The sequence below is a fragment of the Misgurnus anguillicaudatus genome, chromosome 6, assembly GCF_027580225.2.
Source record: "Misgurnus anguillicaudatus chromosome 6, ASM2758022v2, whole genome shotgun sequence".
In the NCBI taxonomy this organism is placed as follows: domain Eukaryota; kingdom Metazoa; phylum Chordata; class Actinopteri; order Cypriniformes; family Cobitidae; genus Misgurnus; species Misgurnus anguillicaudatus.
The window spans coordinates 1125710-1146362 of record NC_073342.2 but is presented as its reverse complement, the minus strand read 5'-3'; the positions used below and the strand labels follow the sequence as shown (position 1 = coordinate 1146362).

At 37.7% G+C, this 20653-nt stretch overlaps 2 protein-coding genes across 4 annotated transcripts in view; one reads left to right on the top strand and one right to left on the bottom strand.

The window, feature by feature from the left end:
* The window catches only part of znf276 (zinc finger protein 276), a 32271-nt gene extending 26300 nt beyond the window's left edge, over positions 1-5971 (top strand). Inside the window, exons 7-11 of the mRNA XM_073868336.1 lie at positions 1722-1826; positions 3033-3108; positions 3194-3311; positions 5190-5289; positions 5362-5971. Of these exons, the coding sequence (XP_073724437.1) occupies positions 1722-1826; positions 3033-3108; positions 3194-3311; positions 5190-5289; positions 5362-5683 (721 nt within the window). The 3' untranslated portion in view covers positions 5684-5971. The remainder of the gene's footprint in view (positions 1-1721; positions 1827-3032; positions 3109-3193; positions 3312-5189; positions 5290-5361) is intronic.
* A 93-nt stretch (positions 5972-6064) lies between these two features.
* The window catches only part of LOC129434269 (Fanconi anemia group A protein), a 47927-nt gene continuing 33338 nt past the window's right edge, over positions 6065-20653 (bottom strand). Inside the window, exons 22-42 of one of the 3 annotated variants that reach the window (XM_073868333.1) lie at positions 20002-20120; positions 19128-19198; positions 18809-18908; positions 17706-17881; positions 17532-17625; positions 16919-17092; positions 14995-15068; positions 14777-14905; positions 14419-14488; positions 12897-13057; positions 10727-10835; positions 10596-10655; positions 10410-10514; positions 10205-10320; positions 9949-10072; positions 9793-9855; positions 9614-9716; positions 9418-9490; positions 9201-9348; positions 9043-9126; positions 6065-6659 (exon numbers count right to left, since the gene is read on the bottom strand). In XM_073868333.1, the coding sequence (XP_073724434.1) occupies positions 6576-6659; positions 9043-9126; positions 9201-9348; positions 9418-9490; positions 9614-9716; positions 9793-9855; positions 9949-10072; positions 10205-10320; positions 10410-10514; positions 10596-10655; positions 10727-10835; positions 12897-13057; positions 14419-14488; positions 14777-14905; positions 14995-15068; positions 16919-17092; positions 17532-17625; positions 17706-17881; positions 18809-18908; positions 19128-19198; positions 20002-20120 (2237 nt within the window). In that variant the 3' untranslated portion in view covers positions 6065-6575. Of the gene's footprint in view, positions 6660-9042; positions 9127-9200; positions 9349-9417; positions 9491-9613; positions 9717-9792; positions 9888-9948; positions 10073-10204; positions 10321-10409; positions 10515-10595; positions 10656-10726; positions 10836-12896; positions 13058-14418; positions 14489-14776; positions 14906-14994; positions 15069-16918; positions 17093-17531; positions 17626-17705; positions 17882-18808; positions 18909-19127; positions 19199-20001; positions 20121-20653 lie in introns of those variants that run through there. The other 2 variants (XM_073868334.1, XM_073868335.1) reach the window with 2 other exon arrangements.

Here is a 20653-nt window from a genome sequence, read left to right as displayed (position 1 = left end):
TAATGCTTAGAATCTTTAAATTTAAATAATGTAAGTGAAATCGAAAACAAATATTCTCACTTCATGTAATCTGTACGGTAACAACAGGAGAGGATCTTTCTTTTGACACTTTATTACCTGACTTAAGATGACAACATGAGTTGGGTGATCCATATGCATGGCACATACCCTGCAGTCAAGGGACAGTCATTGGCATAAAAAGCATCCAGTTTCTCCATTCAGTGCTGTGAATGCGTGTTTTAGACTAGACTCTGATTTAGACTAGGGCTGGACCAGAATATTGATTATTCAAATATTCGTTTGGGAGCTTGGCATTCGATTTTCTTTTTTTAACATTAGTGTGAATGCAGAGACTGCCAAGCAGGAAGTGTGCTTTATGCTCCCGCTCTATAGGTGGCGGCATGGCACTGAAAGACTGGTTTGAAACAGCCACAAGAAGATCACGCACGTTTAGCTAGAGGCTTGGCTGTATTCACATTAATAATGTTGTCAGTTACATAAAATTTCTTGCAAAAACAGATCGACTTGCTTCACAAGACGTCGATATGTCACTAGGAGTCACAGGGATTACTTTTATATTGTAATGTATATTTCTGCTTTTGACCTCTCAAAGTGGTGGATTTGCAACAGTTTCTGCAAAATATCTTCTTTAATGTTCTACTGATGAAAAAATAGTCAGTAAATAAACTATTAAAAGTATGCTACCGTGTTTTTTACATTTATTTTTTATTCGTTATTGTTTATTTTGTTCATCTTTTATTTAACTTTTTTCCCAACATTGATGAGCTATCTTATCAATTAAGAGAAACTGCTTCCCTGCCAATGATGAGTTTTTACGACAATCCATATTTCTGCTATGATTCACTAGATGGTGCTTTTACCCAACTTATAAAACACTGAACCATCCTCTGATCCAAAACTAGTAAAACTGTGTATGTTTTATTCATCCCTGGGGCTGGACAATAATTGGATATCAATATATTTCACAGCGTATTTTTTATTTATGTATTTATTTTTGTACAATGGTCACAACCTTGAACTTTGAATTAAAAAATGGAATCGTTTATGCTGCCACGCCCCCATGTCACGTCCGGTTGGCTTGCCAAGCAGGGATAAAAACACGTGTTGAGTGCTGCGAGTAAACCTTCTCTAACTTGGCTAGCTACAGTCAGTTAAAAGATAGCATGCCAGATGCAGAAGACACCACATGAGCTGCTCTTAACACGGGAAACAAAAAACAGCAAGCGCCTCCCGCCTTCAGCTGAACTCAATCAGAACAGAGCAGCAGAATGGTGTTTGTGACAGGACCGATCGTTTCTCTGAACTGAGATCCATTTCACATCAACATGACTTATTGGGGTATAGTCTCACAATTTCGTCTGACAGTAATAAAAACGCGCTTTTAAGGTGCTTTTTAAGGTTCATCTGACAGGAAGTTTCATTTTATCAGGTATGTGCGTGTACCATATTTTTCCACTGGCAGCACGACTAACATGGCAGGCCATCTCCGGGTTCAAGGTCAGATATTATATTTCATAAAAGTCTAGTCTAAAAAATGGCATAGCATTTTTTTTGTGCTTTAAAAAGAATGTAAAAATCGAGAATCGAACCGTGACCTTAGAATCGAAATTGTAATGGAATCGAGGATTTGGAGAATTGTGACACCCCTAATAATGTATGTTTATATTAGTGTGAATGATACAATCATCTCACTCTCACAGTTCTTCAGAGGAGAACAACAGCAAAGAGCACAAGACAGTGGAAACTAAAACCAGGAGGAAACCTGGACCAAAGCCCGGTTGGAAGAAAAACATCAAAGCAGAAAGGTAAAATAGTGTTTGATATTATGGAAATATTCATCCTCAGTAGCAATGTTATGGCATCTTTTTAGTTATTACTTTGGTTTGTAAACAATGTTTCTGCATGGATCTTTTGACATCTAAACATCACTGGTATTTTTTAAAACATTTTATCTGGTATAAAAACTGGTTCCCAACTCTACTTCTGATGTTAGACATGAACCAAGCAATCTCAAGTGCAGATAACTGAGCTTTAACCTCCTAAGCTATTTTGGGTTTAGGAAGAACCAATAAATATAATAAACAAATATTTTTCTTAGAACATGAAGCATTGTATTTGTGCTTGTTTGTGTACAACAGGTTCCAGTTACACAGAATTAAGTATTATGGTCCAAACAACAAAAAAATGTGATGTCCATGTATGTGAATTTTTTTTTTTTAAATGCAATGCATAATGCTGTATGTGCTGATATAGCACTACTCTTTCTCTATGATCAGGTTTCTCTTTTAGGTCAACTGTCATAATGGTAGATCAACAGGTTTTAAAGTCTTGTTAAGCTGCTGCAGTAAATTACCCGTCTGTGTGAATTGCTGCAGCCCCACATTACAAATCACAAAACCTTGATGTGACAAGCAGTATGTTTACACAACACTTTCGTATAATATTTCACTATATCACAACTGTTTGGTATTCGACTAAGCACAGCATTACAAAACAATTCTGCATCATGGTTTGCAGTACAGTTCTGTTCACTGCTGAAAATGCAGTTTACCGCAGTCAGTATTGTTAGGATGTGGGCTTCCTCTTTGAATACACATGTGGGAAAGAAAGTGACAGAGGGTGTTTTTATCAGGTCAAATCAAAGCATTTATTGGATTTAGGAACCAACCCTAAATCCTTTACTGTTTACAGACCTGCACTCTTCACTAAACTAGTAATACATTGAGTATTGATGTGTTTTTGTTTTGGATGCATTTAGATGCAAATGTCTCTCCCACAGTAAAGTCACAATGTACATTAAGGGAAGTTACAGTATAATAATTTTAGCAATTTTCCTTTTGGCAGTGAGGATTTTTTTTAAGTCTAAAGGCAATTTTTGTAATAACCTCTTCAATGTCAAAAGATTTCAACAACTTTTGTGTTACATTTTCTAACATAAAATAGCATTTAAAATGTTCTTTGGAGGTGCCATTTAGTGGGTTTCAGTAAACACATTGCTGCTTTTCAATTAGGGAGGAGCTGCCCACCATCTATAAATGTCCTCATCAGGGCTGTACAGCAGTGTATAGAGGGGCTGATGGCATGAAGGTATTATAAGACCACCACCATCATCATATCATCATTATCTTCATGTATGTTTCTGCAGTGAACTTACTTAATGTGTCTCACTCAGAAACACATCAAGGAGCATCACGAGGAAGTTCGGGAAAGACCATGTCCACATCCAGGGTGCAACAAGGTCTTTATGATTGACAGATATCTGCAGAGACACGTCAAACTCATTCACACAGGTACAAGAGCACCTGAGAAATATGGGCTTTCCGTATTTTGTATGCTTTAAGTACAGCAGATTTGCTCAGCTATCAGTGAGCAGATAGGGGGGGCCGAAAGCAGATAAGATTGAAATTATTTGGTCTTGGGGCAAGTAGCCGCATTCCTTTACACAACTACTCTCTAAGTCCATTCTGGTCCATCAGCTTTTTCAAATCCGTGAGCATCTCCTTGATGTTATCCATATTGCGGGTCATTTCCAAGTTGTTATCCAAAATGACCGCTCTGCCCACTGCTTCAATCATCCCGGACAGCTTTTTTTGGCTTTGGGCAGCTGTCCCCCTCTTCTTAATTTCTCGATAAACCAGGGCAAAGCCTAATCCAGTCAGCAAACCCCATGTTATCATGGTTCCGAATAGATAGATATCTTCAATGTCCTCCACGGAAAGAGCCGCCAGACACACGACCCGCCACCTCTCCCATGCGTCCATCGTGTAGCCAGCTGCGAACGTTCCGGCAGGGCAGACTGGTTCCCCCAAACCCAAGCTTCTCGTCGAGAAGATGGTGTCAGTTGCGTTGAGAGACCAGTTGATCAAATCCATGATTTTTAGTTTCGAGAGCAGTGCGGAGAGAGTCTCTCAAAGTTAAGACACAAGACTATACGACACGAGAGGAGCAAAGCAGAGAAGGTTACGGTGAGGAGAGGAGATAAAATGCGACCGCCTTCGCTGAGAGTGCTGGTTTTACCTGGTTTAGATATTATTTACATAAACAAAGTGGTAACGACTGGATAAATGAGGAAATACATACATTTGGGTTAAATATGTTAAATACGGTGCACCACAGAGATCAGTTCTAGGCTCCATCCTTTTCTCGCTATACATGCTGCTTCTAGGAGACAATATTAGAAAACATAACATCAGTTTTCTTTGTTAAGCTGATAATACCCAGCTTTACATCTCTTAAGAAAGTGGAAACACACACCATTTTCTAAGCTGAAAGACTTATAATAAGAAATTAGTAGATTCTAAGATTAAGAACCTCAGTGCAATGTTAAAAAGCAATTTAGACTGTAGTTTGATACAGCTACAATTTTTAGTGTATGTTGCAAAGCATCTCATCTTAAAATGGATGATGCTTCTTCAGATACTGAGAAGTGTATTCATGAGAGATGCACTCTTGAGCAAACTGATGTGTCCCATATTAACACTTATCATTTGACCTGGTAGAAGAGCAGTGATGTGATGACCAAATAACCAGGATGTAATTGTCATTGTCCTGGGAAGCCATCAAAACCAGCACAAGGGTCGTGGCGAGATCCACAGTGAATATATCTGGGGTGGCATGTAATTCCCAATTCAGCACAATAGTCTATATAGACTGTTTTAGCAGTAACAACAAAGCAGCTTTCGTGGTCAACACGTAACTTCCGGTAAACTCCGCTAAGAGTAAATAACAATAAAGTACTTTTAAAGTAGTTTATATAACAAGCAAAATAAACAACACGTAGAATACCTAGGAAACTAAAACATTTGTTATTTTCGACAAAGTATTTATTTAAGAGTTCAGTTTAGCAACTAGTCAGACCATTAAAAAAAACCTGATCAGACACGTTATCGCGTCACCGCATGAAACCGTCTATAGACAGCTCTTTTTCCAGCTATTGCTGGTGTATGTATCGTATAAAAAATGTATTAAATGGTTTGGATAGCGATATGAACGGTCTGATTATTTTTGCAACTGCTATATGCTATTGTACATGTATTTTGCAATAATATCATATATTTAGGAGGATAGGAGGGTGCCAAACCATTTAGAGATTTAAAAACCATCACTAAAATTTTGTACTCAATTTGGAGGTGTACCGGCTGACGTTTTTCTAATTTCTTTGTTGTTAGAGGTGAGGAATTACATCTGTGACCAGTGCGGTCAGACGTTCAAGCAGAGGAAACATCTGTCTGTGCATCAGATGAGACACTCAGGAGCCAAACCGCTGCAGTGAGTATGAATCTGTTGATTTGAGTTTTTTATCACAGCGTTTCATCTTCAGAATGTCTCTCTGTGTTTCAGGTGCGAGGTGTGCGGCTTCCAGTGCCGTCAGCGGGCGTCCCTAAAATATCACATGACCAAACACAAGGCAGAGGCTGACCTGGAGTTTGCGTGTGCAATATGTGGCAAGCGTTTCGAGAAAGCTCATAATCTGAACGTGCACATGTCAATGGTTCATCCTCTCATGCAGGGCGGCAGTATCTCCATCCCTCCAGATTCAGCCGCCAGCAACCTTTCGACTCAGCTTTCTGACTTCAGACCAGAACAGACGAACTCAAACCCACCAGATATGAACTATGTGCTGGACAGTTTACAGTCCAAACTCGTGGACAATGCCTTGTAATTACTTTCAGATTAGAGGACTCGTCAGTATTTCAAACGCCTAATGTGCATCTCATGAAATAGTAAGAGATGACAGCTCTGTTTCAAACCCTACAGAGTGGCCTTATCTTGTAAGGCAGTGACCTTAAAGAAAACATACATTTGTATTAGCAGGAAGTCAGTCACACACTGTGTAAAGCACACAATTGATCAGTGCTTGAAGTGAGCTGGCTATTCGGTTCAGTACCAGTATATGTATGTATTTGTGTATATATTTAATGTTAATAAAGTTCATGCAATTGATTTTAAATATCTTTAAATTGGTGCCTTTGAATGCAGTAAGCAGGATATGGATGCAGCGTTTGCCATTTTGTTTTTCTGGTATGAACAATAAGGTAAACAATTAAAATAGTAATATTTTATTAATATAAATCCTTCTAGTATTCTAATCCATCCATCACCAGCAGGGTTTTACAAACATTTCAGAGGATCTTGTGAGCTTTAAAGATATTTGTACAAAGAATTTACATGCTACTGAAGCCTGTACAAAGTCTTCAAAATTTACTTTTCAATTTAGCTTAATAATAAAAGTTTTACCATGTTAAAATTGATGAGGATTTCAATAAGAAAAATGAGATCTAGAATGAAGCAGAATGTTTCCAAAGTGCCTTTGAATGAGAAATTGTGTTAAGATGCTATCTTGGTAGGCAGCACACTGTGTTCTGGAACAGATCTAATCGTAGATTCTCATACAGTAGACGTCTCCTGATAGCAGTACATAATGTTTTTCACATCAGTCCAGCAAAGAAAGACATCTCAAAGTGAATAACGTCCATTTACTAAGAATAAGAGGTTATGTTGAAGAACATCACACACAGCAGATCAGATGTAGTTGTCTCCGTTTGTTGTGTTACTCATGTGAAGTGTACGTCGCTTCTGGACGTGCTGCTGAGAGCCGCTGAGATCTCTGAATCGAACTGCTCATAATCTGACTCCAGCTATGTGACAAACACACAAACAATGACATCACATTCACGTAGGAACTGACAGCAGAGAAACACTATAAGCAACATAAACATTGCAATTGATGTTTCATTTGGCATTTCCAGGCTGTAAACACATTAAACAGAATCAATGATCAAACTGCAGCACATTCGGCTAAGTGTAGACAGCGTTCATGGTCATTTGTGACCCTGCCTGTGAAAACCCAGACAAAGTAATTTATTTGTGATTTATTGTTTTCTGCATTATGTAAAAAAAATTTAAGCTTGATATCTTTAATAATGATTGAGTAAGTTCATGTCAAAGATTAAAATCAATGAGTGAAATCAAACTTTCATTAGATTATGAGAGGTGGTGTCACATTTATTTAGAAATGAAATCTAGTAGGAACATTCTGGAAAGAGAAATCCTTTGTTCAAATGTACAAACATTATTTGTTATCATTATTTGGCTATCAACCGATTACCTGTTTAATATTTATAACGGCATAATTCATCTTACACATTATTTTTCCACAAAATGCAATAAATCCATGACAAGTTTTTTTTTTCAAATGTAAATCTATTGAATATATAAATGTGCATTAATATTTGCCATGTTATATTCATTTAGTTGACTAGTGGTATAGACTGATTTAAAAAATAAATATTAATGGCATTGATCAAAACACTTACTTTGTCATATTAAGAACACTGTCATTGCTGCTGTTATACTTGGGACAGCGTCGCTTACAGTTTTTTTTATTCGCTTTGGTACAATTTTCACAATCATGTGGTAAAACCTCACAACTGTTAGTACAAAACTCAAAGCAGATCATCAAATAGTCAGTTTTTTCAAACATGTAATCACATTTTCAATTGACTTTGTATAATTTTGTGTGTTGTACTTTCACTTTTTCACCACTTAATCATTGTGTCATCAAAGAAATACAATTACTTCATATGAAAGGTCTTTCACAATGCAATGCTCACAATACTTTTGATATGCTTCTCATCTCATTTGCGTAAATACATTTGACCAGCACTAAATCCAACTGATCTTAATGGTTAATCACTGAACCATTTGGTAAACCTATATATTTTCATTTCAGCAATATACAGTATATGGATTTTGAGAACTACAGAAATAAAATATGTGTTTGTATGAACATATAAATTATGTGTAACCACACACGATACTGTAAAATACTCTTTATTGCTACTTGATTTTACATAGTGGTAACCACAGTTGGTCATTACAGTAGATATACTGTAAAAGTGGGGGTGTAAACACTGGCAATTTCTTTCAAAATGGAGCAGGACAGACAACAAGTTATACGTAAGAAGATCTTGTGGACAAGGGATCCGTCAGAGAGGTGGGCATGGGCACAAAATCATGGGCAGAAAATCTACGGCCAAATGCTCAAGACAGACTTGATCCAAATTACTGTAATGTAATGTAATATAATGTGTGCACTAAATATTATGTTCTCATTCAGTTACATTATAGAAAGTATACCTATATTACAATTATATCTGAAAAATAAAAAACGACTGTAATTTGCTCAAATGATTGTAGAGGATGACTTTATTGATCCTTCACTTGATTACCCATAGGATGGATATTTTGGAAATTATAGATGATGTAAGTAATGTAAGTGTATTGCCTAATGTGAAACTATGTAATATGAATTTTATAGTATTGTAGCATAAGCAATAATTTCAGCACTTTTAAGGCTGATTTGAAACATGTATCTTGCATTGTTTGCTGTTGGATGAAATGATTGTTAAAAGTACTAAACTGAAAGAAGGTCATACCGTTGTGTTTCGGTGATTAAACCAAATGTTCTCATTACATATTACAATAATCTTGTATTTGAAACAATGATTATGTGGACTGAAAATAAGTGCAACTTACTGAAAGCATTACATCAGGTTTTGAAAGAATGACTAGCTGCGTTACAAGTGTGATCAGTTTGTATTTTTGTACTAAGGGTTTTGAAAATGTACACCTTACTTGTGAAAATAGTACCAAAGCGAATAAAAAAGGGTAACATTTTTCAAAGCGATCAGCTGTAAAATATTTTGGAAATATTTTAAATATTTTTTCCTGCTCGATTTTCATCGGCTTTGCGTAAAATAATGAATCGTTTTTTATAAGATTCCCTGGGGTCAATGTGAGAAGCTTGATGCTTGATGTCAGGAGAACAAGCAACCGGCATTTTCCGTCTCCCGAGTGCCTCTTGCGTAAATGATTAGATGTTCAGGGTTCCCACACCTTAGTTAACTTCAAATTCAAGGACCTTTCAAGGACTTCAACTCATTTTTTTTAAAAGACGTTTATCGCGTTTTGGAACCAAACTCTTCAAATGACCTGCTATTGTTCGGTGTGTGTGTATACCTGTCTCCTTTGGCTGAGTGTCAGGCTGTCTGCAGAACTCAATGAGATGATATTTATCAGTACCTGCCGTGCCTCCAGCAGAACCTGAGATACACAGATCACATTCAGCACATACAGAGCAGAGCAAAGTCTGAAACAAACTGGGACGACGTTCTGACCTGATGCTGCTGTGAGCCATCATCATAATTAGAGATGTTCAGAAAAAGTTTGTTGAGATCTCTGTAGTTTACAGCGGCCGTGTAAAGGAAACCAACAGATCGCACTATTCTCATTAAAACCTCTGACTCCAAACCAGTGAGAATACTGGGAAAAGAGTTTGATTAATACAAAACATTATAAATAAAAGGATTAGAGATCAGCTGTGTTTTCATACTGTAAAAGGCAAACGGCATCAGTCTGAGCATTCGCAGTGACATCACACGAGAAGTGAAATGAGAGAGTCTGTGATCTATAAGAGACGGATAATAATAACTGTAACTCAATGGACGTAATGTCTTCCTGTGGGTAAAAAAGGGTTTGCACACAGGTTATAAAAAGCATCTGCCAAATACACGAATGTAAATGCACAGACCTGATCCCGACGGATCGAACAACGGCAGCCAATCAGAATCCTCCAATAAATAAGTAAAGAGAGACGCGCTCGTCTCTCTAGCACGCTTCCAACACCCTGAATGCTAAAAACACAGTTGTGTACGTCATCAGTCCTATTAGTTACATCCATATTAGTAAATGTACACAAGCGTGATATACCTGTCCATACAGGTGAGCGGAAATGAGCTCCATTACACTGTACACAAACAGGAAAAGCAAAACCTACAGCCAAAACAACAACAAGATTACACAAACTAAACCTGAATGATAAAATATTCAACCAGAACGATTCATAAAACTGAGGTCTGATCTCACAGGTCTGTTTGTCTCCTCCAGCAGTTTAAAGTCACTGTCTGGTCTCTCCAGAAAACTGTGCAGACATGCAGCCTGTAGCCACGGTGGAGCTGATGTCACAGCTGATACAAGCCCCTGACTTAACCTATAAAACATAAACAACATGTTGAAATACATTCATATAAGCTGAAGTGAATGGTTCTGATCGATTTATTTGATGTTGTGCTGAATAATTATGTGTTAATGAACTGTAGCGTGTCATGTTTAAGTGTCTCACCGCCTGCCGCAGACGTAACAGTCGTCCAGCATCTGTAGCTGTTTAGGCAACACGTCACTTCTCGTCAAACGCCTCCACTGAGATCTCAACACCGCAGAGAGATGCGACCACCAGCGCTACACAACACATAACAGTCATTCTCCTGTCTTATGTATGCATAAACATCTGTGAAACATCTGAGATCTTTAGTGAAGTGATGTTTTACCCCAGCAGACAGCAACATGAGAGGACACTCCACACTGAACTGAGACAGACAGTCGTTCACAGCGTCAGCGGGCCGTTCACAGCTTACACTCGCACTCAGAACTGCCTGTAAAAACAAATCAACACTAAACCACATCATCACTGAAGAGATCAGCTCATAATCATATCTGAGATCAATCTGATGTACTTTGAGGAAGTGGGCTGTCAGTCTGAGAGAGAGATGACCGGCGGGATGACATGACCTCTTCTGTGTAAGACGCAAACAATCAGTACATTATAGATAAAGATCAGTGTTATTGAGGAGATGATGATGATGACCTGGACATCATTTATGTGTTTCATCAGTCGATCACAGTCCAGAGATTTTCTTCCTGTTGTGTCTGTTCTGACTGTAACCAGCAGGACAGCAGGAACCATTACAAGAACCCTGATTAATACAAAAATATCTTGAATGGAAAAGTGTAAAAAAAAGGCCTCATTCCAAAATATATATCCTTATACAACCTTAAAAAAAACTGTACAGGTGACAACAGAAATGTTTCAAGGGGACCAAAAAAGTAATGCACTTGGGTACTACTGCTTGTTGTTTAATGTCCAAATTATTTGCTGATATGTATAAACCATAAAACAGGTTAGGATTTGCAGCACATGTGTTGTCAAACTGAAAAAGCTGTTATCTTAATTTACATATACTTATTTAACAATAAAAAAGAAAAATGACTGAGCATTTTAGGGGACATTCCACCGAATCGGTGCCATTTTTGTCCCCATGACATTTTATGTAACAAAATGCAAAAAAACTAACTCTAAAATACATTTTATTATTAAGCAAAGTTAATCTAACACCAAAATTTAATCCATGTCATTTAAAACATTAATAAATACTACATAGAACACTGAAAAACAGCATTTTCTGTCTCTGCTCTCTATCTGTGTACTTTACCTTTAAATATAAAGCATACAATTCTTCAGATATCTTTATTTTTTTCGCATCTTTGTGTGAGTCCATATCCCATATTTGCTTTAAATATTTTTTACCATTGAAAAAGTCAAATTGTTATAGATAAAATGCACATTTTAATCATGTCCCCAGGATTCTGTTACTGTTTTAAAGATCAGATGGGGGGCCCCATACATAGGTTTGTCCTGGGCCCACAAATTTGCTAAACCCTCAACTATGGGTAATACACTTATGCCGCAATAGTTAGCCTGTCTGGAACCGAGCTGACTTAAACCACATCACTGTGTGAAACTTGCATTAGATGTGAACGGCCCCTACGTTAATAGGATTTTGTTTCTCTCTCCTTGTCTCGTCCTCGATCCCGAGGACAATGAGACAAACAGATCCAGTTCCGGTAAATGTGAAGGTCAACATGATGCCCAGCTGATGCCTGATCAACGACAGAACCCGTTTAATCTCCTTACTCGTTTACATATATACAGTATATATATCTCTCCCAAGGGTTTTTTCCTCCTAGGACTTTTTTTCTCCCGGATAAAAAAGGCCGGGGGGGTTTTCTCCTAGGGGGTTTTTCAAACCGGAGAGACAGCCTTCATTGGCTTAACTTAGTACCCTCTTCTATACGTTACATTAGTAATATGCATAATAATGTTGATTCATAGCCGCAGCAAATTTTGCTGCTTATGCTATTTGTATTATATTATGCTATCTGTCAATTTTTCTGTTTTTCCTTGCTTCTATTAATGTAAAGCTGCTTTGAAACAATTACCAGTTGTGAAAAGCGCTATATAAATAAATTGAATTTCACTCAGTCCTGTTACCCAACACGTTTCCCCCTCTGAAAATCTAGGAATATTCCACATGTCACATTTTCAAGAGGATGTGAAGATCTGGATCTTCTGAAGGCCATATGTAGATCAAAAGTTACTTTTCTCATTTTCTTTTCTGTATATTTTATGATAATGATGCTATGATGCAATCTTAACATTACCTATATTATTTGTTTGATGTTATTGGTTTATTTTAAAATTGAGCAAATTCTAGTGATTTACCAAAATGTTCTGTGTCTTCAAGCACATATTTAATGCAGCTATATTTCATGTATTTGCTAAATCTGTTCCAAAAACTCAGTCCTGTTACTTTCAGTCCTGTTACCAAAATGTCTCCACTTTCTATTAAGAAACCATGTTAAAAAATCAACTAGTGACCTGATATTGACCAATACTCATTTTGAAAAGTAAAATATGTGTTATTAGATTTAGTGTTAAAAAAGATCAAAATTAACTTCAATTTTGATGAGTTACAACATGCAAATTGCACTGATTCGGTGGAATGTCTCTTAGGCCAAAGCAGCTGTGGGTCATATGAACAAAATCTTATTTCCCTTCATTTCTTTTAATTGTATTGTTGTTAAAATAAGAACAAAGATGCAAATTAAAACCAATAGCACAAATAACTGACATCTCATAAGAGAAAACATGCTGTCAGTGAATTATAATGTCATCTAACAGCTGTATGCTGATATACCTGCTGACATTTTCTAGTATTTGCTGATATTCCAGCTCATGTCCAATGTTGTAGAGGTCAGGGGTCACAGTGCACCTGTCCTGGATCAGATCCCAGAGGAAATGACCCTCATCATTTTCTGAAGTCTTCTGCGGACTTACTGCCACCTGATACAACAACACCTACAGAGAGAACAGCCTAAAAATCAGGATTAACAAAACAAATAAAACAAAAACAATGTGAAACAATTTCTACATAAAAATGTATTTATTTAGAAAGATACAATATGTGGCCCCACATTTGTGTGTTTGTTTAAAGGCTGTTTAGAGTGATTCTACTTCATGACACACGATAGCCAGAGGCACAAACACTAAATCAGGATAGATCAGCCTAACCAAAAGGCTATGAATCGTCTAAAGCACCTTTAACAAAACTGAAAACCTATTTTCATGGTGCACAGATAGTTCACTTCAGATCAAGATGTTGTACTGATAGGGAGTACTGTTGTTTTGAAAATACTGACAGATAGGGTGCTTTTAGTGAAGCTAATCTGATTAATAGACAGATATGCGCATGCAGCTAGCTGTTAATGTTTTCCTCCACTTATAGTTGATATGTCTATTAGTATGGTAGATATAACAAGACAGGAAGGAGTTCCTGGACCCCAATTGTATGACAGGACCTATCTTAAACATTTTAATGCAGAAGGCTTGGCATTATTGGGATTGTTGGACTTATACAAACAAATGTGCCATCATATGAGGAGCTCAGATGCACAAGCCGCTAGACGCTACCTTATTCAAAAATGAGATAATGATATTAATGTGGCACGCATTATATTCTCGTCAAATACTTTAGCTTTATCCCTAAATAAATGTGCAGTTTTTGAGCTGTTCTCTGCACTAAATGGCAGTGCCGTTGTTGGATAGTGCAGATTAAGGGGTGGTATTATCCTCTTCTGACATCACAAGGGGAGCCAATTGTCAAAAACCTACGTTTTCACATGTTTGCATAGAATGGTTTACCAAAACGAAGCTACTGGGTTGATCTTTTCCCCATTTAAACTCTTAACGGGGGTCGCACACAGGACGCACAGCTCAGCGCATTGCTTTCTATGAGTATACGCACATTGGCGCCGCCCAGCTATGACTCAGGAAGTTGCTCAAATCCCTGTCGCGCCACAGAGCGCCACTCACATAGTTTAACATTAAATTACATCATATTTGTCCCAAATCATTAACAAATAACATTGGCTGCAAACGTATATTTTGCATTTTGAAGTAGACGCTATAAGAGAATAGCTTGCGCTATTTAATGTGCACTTTCGGTTAACGATACCTCCGAGTTGTACTAGATGTGACTCGACGCGGTGCGGCGCGACGCTGAGCTGTGCGGCCGGTGTGCGACCCCTTTAGCGTATGGTTAAGATCGGGTCACAGCATGTGAACATGACTGTGAAGTCTGATGTGCTCTAAACGCTCTGCATTTCTCACAGTCCAAAGCAATGAAATATAAGCATTAGTGTAGAGAAAACAAACAGCACCTGTAGGAGAGACAGCAGGTCAGGCAGACAGCTATCTGTGTGTTCACAGGAACTCCTTGATATCTTTGATCTGCAAAAACACAGCGAACAGTCAGTCAGCACTAGAGAATAACTGTTTATTAGTTCTGTGAGACTTCTGTACAATACGCATTTACACCACTAGAGGTCACAAAGTAATAACAAAGACACAGCTTGATGATGCCGTAAAAAGCGTAGAAGGATTACACAAAAGTCCTGCTATCAGGCCATGTTGATATGCAAGTCAATTGGATGTACCCATGTAAAGGCAGTAACACTTCAGCTCTGAACATATTGAATGATAACTATAATTATTATTCAGTGAAAATGTGACACTTACGCAGTATGCTGGTCTAAAACAGCAGAGATGATGTGACTGCAGATTTGAGTGACATCTCCTCCACAACCTCCATCACACACAGACATGGGCAGATAATACTGCTCACACGCCCACTGCTCATACTCTTGCCTGAAGGAGAAAAACAAAAGAGTTCAAGACAACCAAATACTAAAATGAATGACCCAATAACAAAAAAACAACAGAAGTATGAACAGTACCTCTCTGGATCTGTCAGCGCATCTTGGCTGCGTTGTACATGAAGTTCAGCTGTGAGCCACTCCGAGAAAGAAAGCTGATGAAAGCATGAGAGTATCACAATCACATACCCCGTCCATCACCCATTAAACCATCCGATGAGAATCTGAATCAACTTTATCCACCAAGTGTGCACACATGCACAAATACGACGTTGTGGTTTCAGGAGCTTACATAACATACAGTATATACATAAAGTCATGAAATATAATCATTTATAATGAAAAATATAGAATGAAAAAAATATAGGTAACATACAAAGATTTAAGTGGGATTATGGATGTCCATGATAAGTAAGTACTGTATGCTGTACATTTACTACTGTAAAAAAGCATGGACACCATTTATATGAACATACACATGTATATAAATATTTATTTACATAATTATGCATGACCTAGTGTAAGATATTGCAGTATACAGAATTGCACTTTAAGGTGTTGTCCCACCAAAGCTTTTAAATTGCCATGCGGACACCGACTGACAGCTTGTTTTCAGCTGAGCGCTTTGATTGCTATGATACTTCTGCTTTGTTTATCAGTCAATGAACGATGCGCCGGTTTATTGTTGTGATATTTTTTTTTCACCGTGAAAGAGACAGAGGGCGTTATGCTAATTTGAAAACCACGCCCACCGGGGGGGAAAACAATCCAACCGTCTCCATCGACTTTGTATTGCGAGAGGCCGCCTCCTTGTCATTTCTGGCTTATAACAAAAAACAGAATAATGCCTAAAAGCTGCTTTGGGACAATATGTACAGCTAACAAGCCAAAAACCCAGAAAATAAGTTTTTATAAGCTGTCGAGCCGTAAAACTCTTTAAGGAGAAAAAAGTGGATCGCAGATTACGTTCCCCCCTAGTGGGCGCAGTTCTATTAATAGCAGTAGTACTATGAAAAGTTGCCTGTTTTCACTTTTGTGTCTTTAAACGCTGTTTTTTTGGGGTCGACATGTATGTTGGGAGAAGATGAACGAGTGATCAGAAAGTCTCAAGGCTGCTCTGGGGACAGAGTAATATGAATCCTTTATTGTGTAGCAGTGTGATGCATTGTTTGTATTTTGGCAGTTCACGGGTGAAGTTAGCTTTGTCAAAGTCTCTGCGAATAACGATTAGCTGTAGTGCTGTGCTAACAATGAACAATGTGCTCTGCTAGAATGAACGGCTTTACATCTATACACTACTTTTCATTCATGTAAAAACATGTCCCACCACCTCTCATTTTCCATAATAAATCTGCAATGCAATCTGCTCTAAACAGCTAAAAGCCCAGCAGATGTAAAGCACATTTCGAGAATGCCTCACTCAGACATGTTTCTGTCAAGCAGAAGACACCCTAGTTGAGAAGAAGTAAATCTGTTTTTCTGGAAAGGTAGTGAAGGTTGGCCAGATAGATAATGGGAGGCGCCGTTCTGAAGCCACGCTGTTGGAACTTTACCAACGCACCAGCTTGCTTTTATTTATTTGCTTACATTTGCACCCACCCATATTTTGTAAAAACAAAAACAAAAATGAGTTAAGCACTTGCATAATCAGATTTAGCAAAGGTTTGCATATTTGCAGTGCTGTCCGAGGGGATTTAGCCTGGAGATTTCCCAAACTGTGACAGGAATAGATAGGAGTGAAATGTTGTGGTGGTGGAGGGATGCTGGAAAATTGTCCAGAAACAGAGGTAAAATGCATGTGTATACAGTATATAGGAATCACCTGCTAGTTAAATTGATTATCTGAATAAAATCCAAATCTTTTTTAATTCCCATTTCATCTATCAAACTTACACCATCACCCATCAATTACAACATAACCCATTAATCCAACAGTTACTCCATGATACCAGCTCTCTATCATCCATCAAACCATGAATTACTCTATCACAGATTCTGTAAGTACCTGATACTGAGGCAGTTTTCGCAGGCATCTGATCTGTTTGTGACTCCATAGAGCTGTAGCCGAATCTTTTACTCTTCCAGTGAGTTCAGATATCTCTGTTTTTATTTCAGACTCATGTTCTTCATTCAACTGTGCTCGAGTCTCTGCGATGAGTCTGGGCATCACATATAGCATCTGCAAATGCGCGCACACACAGTTACAAGTTAAAAATGCTGGCTGAAAATGTTCATGATCTTTTGAACATTTGCCTAAATGCTTAAAATGAGTTTTGTTCACAAATCTCCCAACATAATTACAAAACTAATCTCATTTAAGAAATGGTTTGAAATGAATGAAGAAAAAGCAGCCAATGAGAGCACAAAATCTTCAATACTCTTTAAAAATTATTTTAGGGTGAGAGCTCAAAAAAGCTGCTGTGATGATTTTTAGCCCCAATATAATTCTCATTTTTATAGTCATACCACCGATCGGTTTTATGCCACAGTATGATGGGTTTACTATAAAATGAGAAACATAATAATGAAAAGTATGTCACACTTAAACTTGACCAGTAGTGTACATACAAAATTGAGCATTCAGTTATAAAACATGTTTTTATATAAACTAATTGTACCGTTTTATAAAGTCTTTCTGGAATGAATTTCTGGAGTTCTTCTGACTGAGCGTTGGCTCTGCACAGCCCATAAGAGAGAACAGCAACACAGAACCTGAACACACAAATCACATTCAACGTTTATACTGCAGTTAATGCAGAGAAACAACATTTTCTGTGTTTGTGGACTGAGACCTGAGGCAGAAGGCCATGTGAGATTTGGTGGAGCAGATCAAGGCATCAGAGAGATGCTCAGACAAGGGAAGAGTAGAGTTCATGACCTGAAGCTGAGGACACATGTGTCTTAACTGATGCAGCTCTACCAGAAACGCTGCCAAACCCAACACGTAAGCTGAACTCAAAGAGCTTCCCTAAAAACACACAGCATTAAAACACAATAAACCATTAGTACGACTACTGTATATAACAACAGAGCGTTCACTACAGATCAGGGGTTTTCTAACTTAATATGGCCCACCAATGATTGTTTAAAAACATTCAGAGGACCACCTTTTCAAATATGATGTGTGATTTGAAGCAGTTTCTTTATTTGAAAACAAGCCAAACAACTAAAAGTACCCAGCACATCAAAAAGTGAGGCTAAAGGAGGGGATACCCTGGGTGTTGAAAAGTGATACCTGGGGATACCTTTAGCACCTTAAAGGGGGTCACACACCGGACGCGCCGCGTCGAGTCTAGGACAACTCGAGATATCGCAAACCGGAAGTGCACATTAAATAGCGCGAGCTTAGTCAGATAGTGTCTACTTCAAAATGCTAAATATACGTTAGCAGCCAATGTTAATCGTTAATGATTTGGGAAAAATATGATGTTATTTAATGTTAAACTATGTGAGTGACGCAACAAGGATTTGAGCAACTTCCTGAGTCGTAGCTGGGCGGCGCGGACTCAACATAGAAAAAAATGTGTTAGATTTTTTTATAACGGCGCTGCGCGGTGCTGAGCTGCACCCCCTTAACAGTGACATGAAAGGTTTTGCTACAGGACTGTCTACCCAATCAGCTTTTCTTGTTAGAAAACAATCCATTTTACAGTAACGTAATGTTACTGCATTTAAATGAACAACGGTCTATCTGACATGGTGACATGATTGGTGTTGCGATATGCAAACATAAATGGACTTTTAGATCATGCATCTTGACTGAGCATTTTTATTAATATAAAATTATAAGAACAATTTGATATGAAAATAACAAGATGTGTCAAATATATTTGGCAGTAGTCTACCACTAACAAAGCACCCCCGGTTGAGAATCACTGCTATAGGGCATTCATACCTGGTTCTGTAACAGATCCCAAAGTCTGTGTATCAGGACAGAGACAAGCCATCTGTGACCCAAAAGAACTTTCAAATAGACACTTGCCCATGAACCCTGCCTGAAAACAAACATTAAACACCCGAGTTATAACACAATAGAGTTAAACCTTCACCTCAATCACTACAAATGTGAGAAAATGTTTATAGTGATCACAGTTTGGTTCGAATAAATGCAGCTACCTAATAAATAAATGTAAAAACAAAATGCACAGCAGCTAGTAACTATTAAAATACAGCAATATAATAAAGTGATTTTGGGATGTACAGTATATATATACCTGTTAGCAGGGTTGAGTTTAGATGCATCCAGTAAACACATGCAGAAGTTTTGCAAGATAATATTAGCGATCTGAAATATAAAGACAGCTAAACAATAGTTTACATAATTATAAATAAATAGTACAAAAATATTAGAAGGTCAGTTAAACACAGAGCCTTCAAAAAATATTCATTTACATAACTTTCAGCTGAAAGCTTTCAGATTTTGAGAGATTAAGCTCTTGTTTTTAACAATCTTTCTCTTCCACCTTCTACTCACACCTGAATAATAACTCTGAAATTCAGCATCACCTCTCTAACTACTCTGTTCGGTTGTGCCATGATTATTCAGTTTTCTTCTGATGGATCATAGATAGAAGCACAATTAAAGGGACAGTAAATAGGGTTTTAAGTCTTTTATTAATCAAAATCAATGTCTTTATTCATAAATATGTCCTCGTTGGTGTCAAATGACCTCTGCCAGTGATCTGACTTTTCTTTGTAAGCTTAGAATTTCTTCTCTTTATTTACATTGAACGTGTAAGTCCAAGGAGGCTTCCATGTCGTATTGATAAACTATAATAGCAGAGAGGGACAAAAAGCACTAGCCTACAAACGTGTTTCCACAACACGTTTTCATTCAGAACACGTTAACCAGCTGAAAAAGACTAGGAGATCAGTGAGTACATAATGGCTACCGTAGTTGCAACACGCATTTGGAAAAGCGAGGCGCTAGAAAGCACTATTCGTTTGAATGCAAAATACAATTTCACCACTAGATGGGGATAAATCCTACGTATTGTCCCTTTAACACTAACTGTGATTTAACACCTGGAGTGTAAATGGTTAATGAAGGCCCTGTACAGTGACAGCAGTAGTATTATGTGTTCATACGGCAGCGTGTGTTGAATCAGGAGGCTGAAGTTTCAATGTGATGACATCACTTCCTGTCTCTACATCACTACCAACACTTCTCAGACACAGTGAGACTTTGGAAAGCTGAGCACAAACATCTGAGAAGACATAAGACAGCATGGTTAACAGATCCGTGTGTGAATGTAAAATATGTGTGTAGGGTAAACTTTTTAAAGCCCACTATGAATAAGAAATGATTTAAGATAATTCAACCCTTTATGGTCTATAAGCCGCGTTTTTTTTCATATCTTGGATGGTGCTGCGTCTTACGGTCAGGTGCACCTTGTAAGTCAGTATGAATTAATTTTGACATTTATGAGGCAAGAGACAACATTACCATCTACAGCCGCGAGAGTCTGTTATATGCTGCTCCTGTATTTATGTAATTCAATGGATTCAGTAATGTGGAATGAAGAGTAAGTAAACTTTACGCTAGTTGGCTTGTTCGGTTAATTTAGCCTATTCAACCTTCCAGGTAAGTTGTCTGCTATTGTTTAGTTGAATAACTTGCCTTTCCAGATTAAATGTCTGTTCTTCGGCTTGGATTTTGTGAAATAATTTTCTATATAAACGCGACGTATAGTACACTGTTACTTATATATGTTATTTCATCTTAATGACGCATTTTTGA